Here is a 13,406-nt window from a genome sequence, read left to right as displayed (position 1 = left end):
CGTAACTTTTCGAATGTAGTAAAAATGTGACTGGCTATTTGTTTTTCCCGAAAGAGAAAAAAAAAATAATATTTTACCCATCAAGTTGTTTGTAATTTTAATGTTTTGCTTTGTTTGTCCGGGTCAGGTCTGAACACTCATTCTTCTGGTTACCAGTCGAACGCTCTGCCGAGCTATTTAGCTCTGTCAGTCACAGCGCATGTTAAACTTATAAAATTAACCGAAAACCTCAATCCGGTGCTTTAAAACAGGTTTTTTTTATCAAAAAAAAAAAAAAAAACAGAAAAAATTTAGAACGTGGGTTTATTTCTAGTCATTAGCCTGCACGATAAGCTTTAAAATGAGGGGCAAATCAAAGAAATCGATCAAGAAATAAGGAAGATCTCGCGTAGGAACAAAAAACGGGCTTCAGAAATTTATAAGGATTATTGGTTAATTTATAAGAAAAATATGACAATGATACTTATATATTTTTTTTACAAATCATTTTTGCCTTATGGCTGACTCGAACCTTCGCCCACTGGATCGCGATGCCCGCGTCTTCAGGTCGAGCCGCCGTGACTACGCATATCATGCGTTCCTAGCATTCTATATTATAATTAAATTTACCCCATCACGCGCGTTATGTCACAAATCGTTTTACCCTCCCATAAGAATTTATCACTTCAAAAAACTTCCGCAGTCGCCATGCTTGGTCCTCTATAGCTCCCAAGAAAAAATCCTTTGGCATAGCCGCCATATTTGGTCATTCCCAAGATGGAAGTACACAAGACTTTTTAAGTGCCTAGGTTTCCGAAAACGACGTTGAATGTTCATTGCAATGCAAACTATTGAAAACAACGCAAAATGTGCCTTTTCTGGGTGGATAATTTGTAGTTATTTTCTGGAAAAATGCAAAATTTTCTTCAGAACATTTTTTTTATTATAATTTATTTAGAGCCTTATGTACTATACTACACACTATACACTAGCCTACATACTATACATTATGTGCAACTGACTGTTTTGTCTTAAGATTATTAACTATTTGTGACGACTCTTATGGTACAAATTCATAAATCCACTTATCTTAAATTTTTCACTTGGTCGCCATATTTGGTCATTTTGCAAGATGGAAGTACAGTTGAACCTCCATATATCGAACTTCCACATATCGGAATTTTCTATATATCGAAATCCCAGTAAATTTCTATGTTCACGTTCTATGAGTACATACTCCGCCCCCCCCCCTCCTCTGTGGCGGGGAAATTTATTGATTGATAGCTCTAACATGTATTACATTATGTAGAGCTTTTAATCAGATTTTTTTTTCAGGCGCGGGGGAGGAGATATTTTTATTTAATGATTTTTACGAATTTATGTTGCAACTCTAGTAAACTACCGATCACTGTAAGATGAACTTAGTTTTTATTAGTCAGCAGAAGAAGGAAGGAGGGGGTCTATAAAGGCACATGATTATGTCTGGAAGGTCTGCATGCAATATGACGTGATCATAATATTGAACTAAAGATAACCCAATTCATTCATGAACATTGTTGAAGTTAGTTGTTAAAGATCATGGAAGAAAAAAAACTTTGCATCCTTGATCTCAGGAGAGGGGGGGGGGGGACTTTCTCACTTCGTTTTGCATTGAAAATTCCTTGTTACCGGAAACTCATGTAAATGTTTTGCAAATTTTGTACTTGTCTTAATGTTATATTTCCAACCTTAATCTCCTTTCAGCTTTTCTTTCTCACCCCCCCCCCCTTGTTTTTTAGTTATAACTTTAGCATAATGGGTTCGCAATGTTAAGGAAAATGTAGAAGAAATTTAAAACAATGGAAAAAATACAAAGGATTAATTACCTTCATCAATCAGCATTAATTATTTAAAATTAATCAGCTTAAAAATGAGCTGAACATTTAATATGCATAAATTAATTTTCAAACTTTATCATTTCATAGAAAAGTGGGTGACCCTTTGTATATATTCGTATGCTACAGTAATTGGTTTAATGAAAAGCTTCTTCGAAACCAAAATTAAAAATTTGATTTTTTTAATCAAGATTTTGCAATTTTGTAAAGATAAATTTCAATTAGTAGCGATTTTGATTTAAGTACTTAAATTATGTCTGTGAACTTTGCTTCCATGATTGTTACGCTAATGTCCGATCGCTCTTTGATTATTAAGTTCAATAAACGTCAACTTCAAATATTTTCATAGTGATTCTTATCTTTGTGTACATGTTTCAAAGTTGATTACTTGTATACTGATCTATATTATCTCTTTCACTCTGATAAAAACTATGCGGAGTTTATCTTAATTCAAAGTTCATAGCACCAGTATGGATTCCCTTAGAACTTAAGCATGTTTCTATAATTAGAATGCATTGTTTTGTTAATTTTTAAAATTTGAATTAATTTTACTTTTTATTTTCGGTTTAACACAGAACAAAAGTTTTTGGTGCAGATCCTCTAGGGTTTGGGATCCAAACTTTTATAGTTACAGATTTATTAAAGGGATTTTGGCCTCACCTACCCCCCCCCTACCCCCGTCGAATTATATTACCAGTGCTATTAATTATTTAATCAGTTTGAAGCATTTTTTTAACACAAAATATTCATATTTGATGTTGAAATATCAATGAGATGAAGCATTTAATTTTTAATTCTTATTGTGTTATTTTTATTGGTTAAGATTTAAAAAAAATAAAACAAGTGGGTTCTATTCCCTGCTCACTTCGCTCTCCAATTCCCGTTCGTCGCCTGCGATTGGTGACATTTGGTGATTATAATGCTTTTCAGTGCATCAGGATCAGGCCCGTGTCCAGGATTTCATAAAGGGAGGGGTTGAAATCTTTTCCCTTTGTAACTTACGTTGTCAAAGGAAAACTAACTACGCGTGTTGAATAGTTCATTTTAGTTCGATAACTAGGCTTTTTTTTTTTTTTTTTTTTTGTAATACATTTTGCGTTTTTTTTTTTAATGAAATCTTATTTGTACAGTTGAACATTTTGTAAAAGCACACATATTTCTTTTATGCCACCTCATTTTCCTTCTTTTTTTTCTTTTGTTTTTCCATCAAATAACATTGAACAGGAATTGAATGAAAATAAAAATTTTATTAAAAAAAAAATGCTGTTTCGCATAGAAACATTTTTCTACTGTGTGAAACGACTAATTCATCCAACACTAAAGGTGTACCATAAAAAAACAGTAAGCAAAATAACCATTTTCCCTGCCCCTAAGTTTTTTTTTTTGGGGGGGGGGGGGCGATGTCATTGTCTAATATTCTTTTAAATAATTTTCCCCTGAATTCTTACAGCATTCCCGGACTCTCCAACCATTCCATTTTTTCAAGCACTTAGATGCGAAGGTTCTTGGGAATCCTACAATTGAGGAAAATATTAATTGTTAAAGTTGGGAAATATTAAAGAGGGTGAATACTGTATCAGAGTTTAACTCTACAATTAATTAAAACTTAAATACGTTTTGGAAAATCGTTTAATGATTCATTGATTTTTTTTCAATGGGAGGGGTTAACCCCTAAAACCCTCCCCTTGGACCCGACTCTGATCAGGATATCCATTGATGTGCTCTGGACTGGTTGTCTGACCCCTTAAAGTTTAGAAAGTTGTGACAGGACGACAAGCAATAGGGTTATAGACACACACAGATAGGCGCGCACATGTTTTGAAATTATACATAAATAACTTTCAAGTGGAATAAGGGATAGTTATTTCAGTAATTATCTTCTTAAAATTGATCCTTCATGAAGTGTATTATAAAATAGTTTAAAAGTTGATCTTACTTTATTTTACCTGTTCAAATGTATCTATTTTTTTATTTAGGCAGATTTTTGTCGTAATCCTTTTGTGTAATTTGTTTCGCTTACATTTATAAATCCAGGGGGGGTCGAATTTAAAGTGTTCTTATTGCAACAAAAAAATTATTATAATTTTGATTTCCTAACAGTTTTTAAAAGTTGAGAGTTGGGGTTCAATTTTACATTAACTCCGCAATTTTCAAACTTTTCATGCTAATCCCCCCCCCCTCTTTTTTTTAAAGCGAAAGTAGTTTAGTAAAAGGCAAAACTATATGCAAATACGTTTTTTAAAAAGGTTGGACATCACTTATGGACAGCCCTTAGTGCTGGCGCTCAAATTTGAATGCCATAGCGATGACATTTTGCTGTTTCTCAGTTTTTAACACCAATTTCAGAGATTTTGGTAACACCTGTAGTAAGGCTGGGCGATGCATCGATGCATCGCCAAAAACCCGTGTGCATCTCACATCGTTAAATCGGTTTAGAATTTTTCTCTAAACCGATGCATCAATATACTGCTCCGATGTACAGACACCCGTTTAATCTCTAATTTTTCAATTAGCAGTGTGTCAATCCAATCTGACTTAACAATGAAGGTGCGAAAAGTTAGATCTTCATTTCTCCCAAAACATGTTAGAAATTTACACATGTTTTTAGTCATTGACGAAATATGTATATGAATGAACTAGTAATTCTATCATATAGTCACTTGCAAAAAAAAAAGCAAAATTTAAAGAGCAAAATATCAACAAAAAATGCAGACATGTATTTTACAAGCAGTGAAGTTCCCAGCAGAGATGTAACATGTTTCAGTAACTTGTAGTGTCACCGACCCCCTTCCTTACCCCTCAAAAAAATCTCCCTCTCTTTATAAATGTTTTCTGTAAATATTAAAATTATATAATTTTCAGAATTCCTACTTTTGTGACGTAACAAAAGTTTGGAAGATGAATATTAACTGCGAATCCATTTTATGCAAAATTTGTCGCAGACCACATATGTAACCTCCCCCTTGTCTGACAATTCGACTCGGCAAACTTCAAGACATAATAGCAATGTTGCAACGTTTAAATGCCACGAATTTTAGTGTGTGGCGTTTGCAAAATGAATAAATGCTCAGAGTATACATTTTATGCTGCCCTCCTGAATATTTAAGTTCCGAGTAGGGCCGTACTTTAGAGGGGGGACCTGACGAGCCCCCCCCCCTTCGAAACCCTAAATGTTTTGTACTGTAAAACAGAAGCTTTTTTTTTTTTTAATTTCTATTGTCAGAAAAGGAAAATAAATTTTTTTATTCTTAATTTTGTAATTACTAAATTAGTGAAAACATGAAGAAATATAGTAAAAGCAATTTTAGTTCTCATTAGTTGCAAAGCATACTTGAAATTTAGACCCTTAATTAGAACTTTCTGCTCTCTTTCCCAAATCAATTCAGGCCCATCCAGGGCCAAGGCAAGCCCCTTGTCAGTTTGGTAGACTTGCCCTCCTCCTGGGGCGTGCACAGAAATTTTGGAACTCGTCACAAATGACTTTTTCGGGCTCCCCTCCATATTGTTTTCCAATATTTTCACTCCTAGTTTTAAAAATATTGGGCCCCCTTCTGACTTGGGCACAGAGCCAACAGATGTCCCTTCTCCCCCCTGTGCACGCCCCTACCCTCCTCCCTCTAAAACTCTTATAAAACTTACACTGCACAGATTTCGAGCCGGGGACTTCCCATGGGCCGAACCCCTAGTTTCCGATTAGGGTAGTATCTGGTTACCAAGATGGCCTAATTCAGCTTCTTGACACATCCTGAGTAAAAAATGCAAAAATCATGATTCTCGCGTTTTTGTAACATTTTTTTCAAGATAAATTTTTGTGATTGATATGTTCTGTGTCTTTCCATTTATTTAATACCGAATTCAGTATTTTTAAAGTTCTTTTGTTATTACTTGTTTTTCTCTTACTTTTACTGTATACTGTTAATATCTTAAGCATGAAAAAAAAAAATAACACTTATTCTACTCTACTTCGTTTTCTGAACTACTTGTGATTGGAAAAAAAATTGTTTGTTTTGAGAAATATTTCGTTATACATACATTTATTTTTAACTTAAAACGGGTGTGCCTTACAAAGTTATAATCATTTTGTAAGACTGCAATCAATTTCTGAAAAGTGCAAATAAAGTGCTCTAAATAATTTTGATTGTTCTAGAGTCTAAAAATTATAAATTATTTAAGTTTTTGAAATTTCTTAAAGTTCTTCAATTTTGGCTCTTATAAAGAAAATAAAGTGTGAATTGTTCAGATGGCAAGAATATTACTCTTTCATTCACATTTTCTGAATCTCTGCACCATTTCTTTTAAACTATTATGTACAATTTTTATACTGCAGGGCATTTGATGAAGGGGGGGGGGGGGGTAATGGGGGAAGTGATCAACAACAAAGTACACTAAAAGCCGATATGAGCAAATGATGATGTGCTTCTCTTTTCTCCTCTCGTTTTTCCTCTCTGTCCATTAATGTCAACGATTTGTTGAGCAAGCAATTTTTATTTTGATTGACCTTGATTTGCAAAAGAATGCATAACTTTTAAAACACTTTGTTTGCCTATTTTTCTTCATATTTTTGTAGTTTCAATTACCCCATATAAGATCTCAAAGTACAGATTTTTACATCTATTTTTCAAAAAATATCCGGGGAATATACCCCCGGACCCCCTAAAATTATGGATGTTCTACATCTGACTTAAAGGGACGCTCTCCTGTTATCCTTACTACTACAAGGTGAATTAAGAAAATATAAGTTAAAATAAAAATAACAGCAGTTCAACAGAGTGGAGTCATTAAAAATCGAGAGAAAAACAGCTTTTATGTTAAGTATTTTTATGCATGTATGTGTGTGTCTTTATATATGTGTACATGTGTGGGTTAGGGCAATATGGAAATCCAGGCCCCTCCCGAAAAAAATTTCTAGATACGACCTTGGTTCTGAGTGCCCCTGGTTGTTTTTATGGGTAGTTATTTGCTTTCAGTATTTACTGTAGGATCAGTTTACTGTGGAAAAAAAAAACAGTGCAATTCAAATAATGTAAAGCAACGATAGAAAAAATATTACTATTAAAAAGATATTTTGTTGCAGGGGGGGGGGGAGCTGAAGTGTCTTAATACATCTATATCTTAAGTACATTTAGAGCCTTGTGCCATTTTTAAAGATTTTTTTAATTATTTTTTGATTGTTTGTTTATTTTTTTGCAGATCCCAAATAATAAATCTGAAGATCCAAAAGTAAAACAAGAATACATTGACGAATTGTTATCGAATATCAAGTCTCTTAGGAACAAGCAAGAGAACTCTGATCAGTGCATGAGAAGCCTCAGACGAGAAAATAGAATTTTGTGGAGGCAAGTCAATGTTTTAACTGATAACTATTCCAAACAGCAAGCAGTTTTACAACAGGTAATTGTTTAAATTCATTACATCATTTTTTAATTTTTTTAATGATGACCCATCTAATCACGTATCTTTATTTTACATGTTATATGAACTCATTTAACATTCATGGAACTTTCGTGTCATTTTTCAAAGATACTATTTTTTTATTGCATTGTTGTCCAATGGTTTCACAAGTAATAGTCCCACCTGGTGGCCATTATTTTAGTAAATGTTCGTGAGAACATTTATATGCCCATGATACAGAAATTTATTTGTAGAAAGAAATTTATTTATTTGTACAAGACTGATTTTGACCTCTTAAAAGTACTCGGTGGTATAATTTTACATCAACAAACTAGAATACAAAAATATTTGACTAATAATGACCTTACTGTCGATTGTAGAAGTGGGAAACATAAGAAGATTAATTTTTTTTTTTAAGATGAAAATTGCCTACATGCATTTTGAAGTTATAGGGAACCTTTTCTGTATTGCATAAAAGTGGAGCTGTGAAAAAATAGAAGCTTTCTTTTCTGTGCATTCAGAAAAGATTCTTTTGATATTTTATTCTTTATAGGTCTGTCAAGAATTAAAACGGTCCCCTTGTCAGTTTGGTTGCCTGCCCCCTCCCCCATAAAACAAACTTATACTACTCTGATTCCAAGCCTTGCCTCTAATTTCGGACTAGGCTAACGTGGCCTCTCTTCGGCCCAGATTCTTTTCGTGTTTGATCTTCGTTGAGATATACCTAATAAGGAAAATATTTGGTTACTAATACAGTTAAATCCTGTTACAACAGATTTCATGGGACCACAAATGTTATTTGATGTAACGGAAATTTTGTTGTAGTGGAGTTCTATGAGAAAGGATGAAAAAAGATTCTTTTAATATTTCATTCTTTACAAGTCTGTCGAGAACTAAGGCATGCGAGATGCCCCTTCTCAGTTTGGTCACCACTCCTTGTCCCCACCCGCTTTGTTGCATTTTACAACAAGTGTCCGCCAAATTTCATGAAAATTGGCCAAACGGGCTAGGCGCTATGCGCCTCACAGAGATCCTGACAGACAGACTTTCAGCTTTATTATTAGAAAAGCCAGAGTACAAGCTTGCTTATTTAGTTTCCAGTGAAAATAAAGTGCGAAAAAAGTGTCCAATTCTAACATTTCCCTAACGTTAGTGTTGAATACGAAGTGCATTCCTTCAAATATCTCCAACTCATTTCTGCAGATACTGCCGTTTACCTGCCCATGCCAGAGCTATATTTTTGACATGGGCAGTGAAAATCTCAGTTTTTATAACCTGGTTGATAGCTGATATTATTTATAATAGAGTATAAAAATGCTGGCCAAAAGTAAGCAACATTGCTCAGGGGTGCCCTCCCCCCTTAGGGCGAGGGCGCACCCCCTAAATATTGCAAAAACTCCCCCCCCCCAAAAAAAAACAAAAGCCCCCCCCCCTCTCTCCAAATTAAAAAATAACTGTCAAAACAACCCTTCCTAAAAAATTTCAATGCCACAGCGTGTGCAATGATACCTCCCCTTGATGGGCACCTCTGATTGCTTATTTGCTATACAATTTGTTGTTCAATTTGTAGAATTCAAATAGAAACTGCATTATGACATAAAAGACATCTTTGAATTATCTCTAAAATAATTCTTGCCTTTTACACATGTACACACATAAAATGCTCTCTTGATTAAATTGATATGTTTTTTCAGCTTGTTCCATTTTTTATGAATATGGTTCGATCAAATCGAGAGGTTACCATGAAAAGGAAACCTGCTTTGATGATGGATGAAAGTGACATACGCGCTAAGCTTGCCAGAATGTCCCCTCCTTATTATCTAGACAAAAGCGATCCAGAGCAGAGTAATTCCTCAGTAAGTAAATGTACTCCAATTTTAAACTTTAATTTATTATTTTGATATTTTTATTTTAATGCTGTTTCTAATGTTTGTGATTTCATTTACATTTATTTTTCATATTTAATCAATTACTGCTTGAATTTGATGCATGATATTTTACAAATTATTTTATGTACTTCAAATATTTAAGCTTTGATTTGTGCCATTTTCTTCTTTTAGTACATTTTTTTTTTTCTTTCAACTTCTGTGTTTTTCAAAAATATTGATTTACATTAGTACTCTGTTTGCTGAAATAGTTATGATTTTTTTTTAAATCTGTGTGATGAATTGCTAACCTCCACTTATTGGTATTTCTATGAAGCAATAACAAAATTATTTACTGTAGAGTGCTGATTATGTGCACTGGTTAGGACAGAGGCAGATGTGGGTAACAAAAACCCTGATACTTGGACAACTTTAACGATCTGCATTTGGTAACTTCCTTTGGCAGTTTCCCCGAAATTAAGACTGGCAATTACAGTTGTTCATATTACAAATGGCTTCCGTAGAAGCTATTTTTCAACTTTAACTTTTTTTTTTATTTCAATTTTTATCAGAAATACACATAAAAATAATGCATGCCATACTTTTTTTTGTATGGGAAGGTTTTAGAAACAAGAACAATAACACATGAATCTTGATTGATATGATTAGTTCTGAATCTGGTTAATCAGAGTTCAAATAAAATAATCAGCGCTCTGCTGTATTTTATAATGACATAATTTTCAATTAGCGTATTTTACTTCCTCTGACGTTAATTCAAACTGCCTATTTTTATGTTAATTTTCCATTGGTATTAGGAAGTATATGCCAAGTTATGCCTTTCTTAACAAGTTAACACATCTTGTACCACAGTTGTGTAGTTAATTTTATGTAGTTTATTCTGTAATCTGCAAATTTTAAACAGTTTTGTCTTCGAGAGTTTAAGTAAATCAGCGTTTAGTGGGAAAAAGCATTTTTGTTAGTATAACATTTTCATTGCTGTCATTTTGCAATTGCTGCATTAATTAGTATTTTTGAAAAGCAAACAACAAAACAAACTTTTTGAAATCCTGGTTCCAAAACATGTGACTAACATTTTCAAAAACTTTTGTTATGCTGAATTTTTGACAAATATTTCATTTGCTGAAAATTTTTGCTGGGCCATTCATGTTTAAAGTACCATGAATAGTGATTTTTCTAATGAATTACTGGTTACATTTTGTGACTATTAGTTTTTCTCATTATTGCTGCTCGATAGGAACATTCCTATTGCATTCTGAATTTAAATATTACCCAATAAAAATTAAGTTTATTTTATATGCTGCTATTATTTCGTATAATACTTTATTTCATTATTTCATATATTGTGAAAACTGGTATATCACACTTCACACTCCAGGGTTCCCTGTACCTACCACTATGTGTGGTTTAACAAGTTAGTTGAGGCCCTGAAGACAGCTCTGGTTTTTTTATCCAACTAGAAGCTTAGCAATCCCTGGGCCAGCACCCCCAGAGTTACTAATTCACTGGGAGTACTTTGCTACCACAACATATTTAACATTGCCAGAATCACCAATAACGAACATGGGGATCTTTGATCGGGCTGGGATCGTACCCGGAACCCTTCGGTTGAGAGTCCGACGCCCTACCGATCCAGGCTACCAGGATGATTGAAAACTGATACAGCTGCCTTATATTATGCTTATCCCCATATCTGCCTTAATGCTTAAAAAATAATACGAGTTGATTCCAAATTAAAATACGTTATGCTCAACATTCAAAGCAACTGAATTATTATAACTTCTTAAAAGCTTAAACTCCTTGTAAAATTGTTAAGTAGGCATAACTTGATACATTCAGATATGTGATACTTTATTCATGGAACATCTTGTAAATGTGTTATGCTTGCCTTACCACTTGCCCTTTCAGCTCTAGGTAGTCTTTCATTGCCGTTCCGTCCGTGTAACATGCGAGTTATTTCATCAAATGTGTAGGAGTGTAAATCAGAATAGCTATGTAAAGCTTTGATTCATAATATTCTAAGTGAAATACTGAAGTTGTTTTTTATAGCCTTCACCACCAAGTAATGTTTCAAATAGAGGACCTGTTATTCATGATGTAACAGAGATGGAAAGTCACAAGATGTTTCCCGCCAACATTTTATGTTCTCCAAACGCTTCTACGTCAAAAGAATGTGAAGCCATTGTCGATAGTCCTTTATCTTGTAACTTAGAAAGCTCAGAACAGACCATCGACTGTTCATACAATGAACCAGGTGGCTCAATGGAGACGATTAGTATTTTAAACCAAAACTTTGAGAGGTGGGTAAGAAGGGTTTCTCTTTCTTATTATATTAACAGTGCTAAAAGTTATGTGTTGGCCTTTGTAAAAGAAAATTGTGATAATGTTGAGTTACTCTGAGAAAATTTTGAGTAGTCTCGTTCCCGCGCACTTTTATTTCATCAACTCTAAAAAAAAGGAAAACATACTGCAATAGCCGACATGTCACAAAATTCGGAATTCGCCAGGTTTTCGATAATCCTTGCTTGGTTTTTTACGGCATTCTGTAGAAAATGAGGTCAGAAAAACACGTGAGCTCTATGTGTTATCAAATGAATATGAATAAACAGTTAAATTTCATTTAAATATTAATTAAAAATGCTATTTTTATTCTTCTGGTGAAAGAAATCTAATTAATTATGAATAATTTTTGAAAAATTAAATTAGAATGCAAAAAACATTTGCAGATCTGAAATTAAAATATTTTACAATTGCATAAAGAATTTAGTATAGCTGTGTAATGAATAAAAAATAAATTTACCTCTACAAAAGGAGTTTGAAAAAAGTTGTTAAAAAAATTAAAAAAATGAATAACAATTACTAAGATTGCTTTTGAGTCGATCATTTTATGTGTATATAACTAATTCTATAATGAATTATTTGCATTAATAACAAACACATACAATTTACTCTTGTTTTTTTTGAAATATTTGTTCTTGATTAAACAAATTTTTTCAGTCTTTTTTTTCTATTTGTTGCAAAATTAACTCCAAATTATTGGCATGCATGGTCAACTTCCTTGTTTATTTCCGGCTGATGTGGGCAAATATAGCATTTCCAGCCATTGTGTGCTTTACTCAGATTATCGGTTAGTTTTTGTTGAGGCAACTTTACAAACCTGCACTTTTTAGTGCTTACAAATATTAGAAATAAATGCAATGGATGTATTTACAATACAATCTATTCCTTTTATTATCTTTACCAAATCCATTTAGATTGTATCTTTAAAATAATAAGAGTATAGTAGTTGAACATTACCAGCACTGTGCACTGAACTTTTTGTTGAGTCTAGCAATGCTTATTTTAAAGTTTGAAAACTCTGCTTGATTTAAATGGCGTTGAAAATCAGCTTGCGATGAAAAATGTTGACATTGGATTCCAAATCATAAAACTGGTTGAATCTCGTGCTGAGTATCATTTAGTTCTAGATTTTTTAAATGATAGCAACTATTAGAATGATAATTTGAATACTTTCAAATTTTAAGCCATTCATGGGTTGCCTGCTTTATACTTAACTATTATTTTCTGCTAATCATATTGAAAAAAACAAAAAAAAAAGAGGCAACAAATCCTTTTACTGGATTTTTTCTGTGCTAAAAATAAATTTATGAAATAGTTATGAAGATAGAACTAAACTCTTCTATGAAGATAAAACTTAGTTATGAAGATAGAACTAAACTAAGAGGAAAACTTCTGCTTCTGGTGTTCGGCCAAGTTCTACTCTTTGAAATCTTTCAAAATCACTGAAATTTGCTTAAATGTTAAAAAGTAACAAAGCTATCGCAAAATCAGAGGAGAAAGATGGACGGCTATAGGAATGGTTGAGGCTCTTGTTGATAGAGAAACATTGGTAAAATTTTCATCTAAGATTGTCAAGGAATTTTTTTTTGTGTGTGTGTTTCTATGAAAAACTGCATTTGATAGCAGGTTAAAAAAATGTTTTGGCTTTTTGGGTTATTATTTGAAAGATTTATTGTAATTCATTTCTTTTTAAAAAAATTTTGCTTTGTCCATGACTCGAGTGTTGAATAATTTGTAAAGGCTAACACTTCAGCATATATTTTTTCCTCCTAAGAAATTGTTTTATATTATTCATGCATTGTTTTACTTTTGAGCCATTTTATATTTCATCCTGCATATTTTGTTGAATCATTGCTTACCAGTTGCTTGTGGGGTTCGTTTGGTAATGTTATCCTTCCCAGTGTGTGATTTTCTTTCCCTGGGTTGAATTAAGTGTCAA

The 13,406-nt window shown here is 33.1% G+C and overlaps 1 protein-coding gene across 1 annotated transcript in view; it reads left to right on the top strand.

Annotated features, from left to right (window-relative positions):
• The window catches only part of LOC129220185 (heat shock factor protein 2-like), a 135,983-nt gene that overhangs the window by 104,183 nt on the left and 18,394 nt on the right, over nucleotides 1–13,406 (top strand). Inside the window, exons 4-6 of the mRNA XM_054854543.1 lie at nucleotides 7,044–7,244; nucleotides 8,939–9,100; nucleotides 11,177–11,427. Coding sequence (XP_054710518.1) covers nucleotides 7,044–7,244; nucleotides 8,939–9,100; nucleotides 11,177–11,427 — 614 coding nt within the window. The remainder of the gene's footprint in view (nucleotides 1–7,043; nucleotides 7,245–8,938; nucleotides 9,101–11,176; nucleotides 11,428–13,406) is intronic.

Source organism: Uloborus diversus, chromosome 4 (genome assembly GCF_026930045.1).
Source record: "Uloborus diversus isolate 005 chromosome 4, Udiv.v.3.1, whole genome shotgun sequence".
NCBI lineage: Eukaryota > Metazoa > Arthropoda > Arachnida > Araneae > Uloboridae > Uloborus > Uloborus diversus.
This window is presented reverse-complemented; position numbering and strand designations above follow the sequence as displayed.